We start from the raw sequence: 2,920 nt of genomic DNA, 5'->3' as shown, positions 1-2,920 counted from the left end.
ATCTGTAGAAGATTGAGTTTATTTACAGCAACAGCAGAGTTGATGACACACAAACATCTGAAAAACTTTACATTTATCTCAATAAAATAAAGAAAAAAGTGCAACAAACTCGTCTGTGATTAAAAATGAGATAAAAACAAAACATTTGATCACAGGGAGAGCTGTGATAAGAAGACATTTCTTTACAACCAAAACACTTTGTTCTGTCAATGATTCAATCCAGGAGATTTCTTTGTTTAAATAAACATAAATTCAATCTAACTTCACATTAATACTGTTCTCAAGCCTCGTTTTTGGCTACATTCATGCTGAAACTCAACGGTTTATCTTGGAATGACATCGACACGTTTATCATTTCTGCTGCAACTCAGTTAAAAAAACATGTTCTCCTTCCAGAGACAGGAAGTTCTCCTTCCAGAGACAGGAAGTTCTCCTTCCAGAGACAGGAAGTTCTCCTTCCAGAGACAGGAAGTTCTTCCTGTTTCAGGACCTTCTCCTTCCTGTCTGCTCGTGGACGCATGAATGCAGCTGGATCTCCGTCTTCGTGTCCGTTCTCATGACAAACCTCTGACGGCGTTCGTCCAGAGAATCGTCTAAAAGTGGATCTTGTCCTCGTACAGCGACAGCAGCAGCAGGACGCTCCAGCCGGTCAGCAGGCCCAGGTTCTGCAGGCCAAAGGTCAGCCACGGCCTCCTGCTCCTGGTGTGGACCAGCGTGGGCAGCTGAAAGGACAAGTCCATAGGTTGACACCTCCTGGCGGCGTGGTGGTGACGGCGTGTGGGCGGGACTCACCATGTCAGCCAGACCCACGTACAGGAAGAGCCCTCCCGCCACCGCCGTGATCCACTGCGTGGTGGCAAAGTCGGTGGCGACGGACAGAGCGATGTACAGGCCGACGAAGGAGATCATGGCGCTGAAGAGGTTGAGAAGCAGCGCCCGGGGGACGGACATGCCGCTGTAGAGCAGGATGGCGAAGTCTCCTGCAGAGGAAACGCCGGCGTGAACGCATCTTCACGGAAAAAGCTCAAACTCACCGGAACGCCGCTTACCAACTTCATGAGGTAACTCGTGGCACAGCACCGCCACCGAGGTCGCCAGTCCCGACTTCCACGACAGCGAGAAGGCGGCGCCCACCGCCAGCCCGTCAGCAAAGTTATGGATCCCATCGCCGATGGTGATCATGTACGGCAGCATCTGCGTATCTGCAGGGGAGGGGGGAAGGGGGGTCAGGAGAATCCCACCTGAGCGGTGACCAGGTGCTACCGACACTGACCTCGCTTATGATCGCTCAGGTCTGACTCCGACTTCTGCTTCTCCATCTCAACCTGGAACCAAAGTTACAAACAAAAACGTCAGAAACCACGAACGAGAGGGGGGAGGAGAGAGGTCAGCCTGAGAGGTCGGGGGGCGGGGCTGAAGTCTGCCAATGATTTGCTGTTTCAGAGTCGGCGTCTTCCTTCTCACCAGGTCAGTCTTTGACGTGGACTGTTTCCTGTCCTTCTGTTTCCGCTCCTGCTGGAACATTTCTAGGACTCTCCCGTGGTCGCAGTGATGCGGATCAGAATCCTCCTGAACACAAAGACGAAGAGAAAACTTGACACAGTCGAGGTTTTAGGAAACACAAACATCCACGAGACAGGAAATGCTCCTCAAGTCATCTGAACTTTACTTTTGGAGGACTCGTTAAAACCTTCGGTACAAGCACCGTGTGGGGGGGTGACCCCTCGGGGGGGGGTCGTTTACCCGTCTGGGTTCTTTTTGGATTGTCAGGTCTATGGAGGAGTGACTGCTCGGGTGTGTCTCTAGTTCCTTTGAGGCTCGTACGGCCACCTCTAGTGATGTCATGAAAATGGAACGAACCGTTGTGCTGGGTGTGCTAAGTGTATCACGGAAGGATAACAGACACACATGATGTCATACGGGATCCTTACGCCAGTGTGAGCGTCTGATCTCCTCATTTCTAACAGTCAGGAGCGTGCACGTATCACGGGAACAGCACCAACTGGATCCTTGTTCAGTCTGCAGGATTTGGGGGCGGAGTTAAAACATATCTGTGTCTCACCTCCTCCCCCTTACTGACCCTGAGGTGTCGTAGAAGTGTTCACTACGACCGGTCGCCCGCAGCACACCCGTAGATAAAAACCTCAACATTTTCTCCATACAGTTCACTGAATTTCCTGCAGGTCACCTGTCATACAGGTGTGAGCATTTTCCCCCACAGACACCTGTATCCGCCCCTAAGGACAGGTGAGACTCTAGAGAGTTTAGAAGCGTTCTTTAGATAAACTCAAAGCATGAATCAGAATCTCACGGCGTGCTGGTGGTTCTCCTGCGTCATCAGAGAGAACAACGACTCCATCAGGTAGAACAGGTAAATCCCTCCCAGCATGGCCAGCATCTTGAAGGTGTAATCTGGAATTCCCTCCTCATGATTGTGATCAGAACCGCCATGACTGCTGTCCTCATCCGAGTGGACGTGCAGACCCAGAAACTGGAGCGGAGGACACAAACCAGAACCACATTTGGACCCAAACATCTCAGACCTTCGGGAACCTTTGGGTTCTTCCGGGGCGTACCATGGGCACCAGGTGCAGCAGGGCGTCCCCGGTGAGGGAGCCCACCGCCATGCTGATGCAGAACTGGATACACAACTGGAAGACGTTTGTGCAGGAGGTACACAACAGCAGGACGATGCCGAACATGGACATCAGCGTGATCACCACGTTGGCCAGGGTGCCATACAGGTATCCTGCAAGGATGAGCAGAGCATGATGGGTAAATTCAGACGCTAATGGCAACAAAAGCAAACAACCTGGGAGTCTGTGAGCTTTGGAGTCATTAGAGGAGAATATTGATCATCTATTTCAGGGGTGGCCAACCCTGGTCCTCAGGAGCCTCAACCCTGCCTGTTTTCTAGTTC

The 2,920-nt window shown here is 51.6% G+C and overlaps 1 protein-coding gene across 1 annotated transcript; it reads right to left on the bottom strand.

Annotated features, from left to right (window-relative positions):
• On the bottom strand, positions 1 to 2,749 carry LOC112148298 (zinc transporter ZIP4; the record flags this gene model as incomplete). Its single annotated transcript, XM_024275289.2, is given in 7 exon segments — positions 1 to 722; positions 793 to 980; positions 1,050 to 1,202; positions 1,274 to 1,325; positions 1,465 to 1,569; positions 2,312 to 2,491; positions 2,577 to 2,749. Coding segments are annotated over 7 exon segments (980 nt in total), but the record flags the coding sequence as incomplete, so codon positions are not given.
• Between the last annotated feature and the right edge of the window lie 171 nt (positions 2,750 to 2,920).

This window comes from Oryzias melastigma, linkage group LG22, assembly GCF_002922805.2.
Source record: "Oryzias melastigma strain HK-1 linkage group LG22, ASM292280v2, whole genome shotgun sequence".
In the NCBI taxonomy this organism is placed as follows: Eukaryota; Metazoa; Chordata; class Actinopteri; order Beloniformes; family Adrianichthyidae; genus Oryzias; species Oryzias melastigma.
This window is presented reverse-complemented; position numbering and strand designations above follow the sequence as displayed.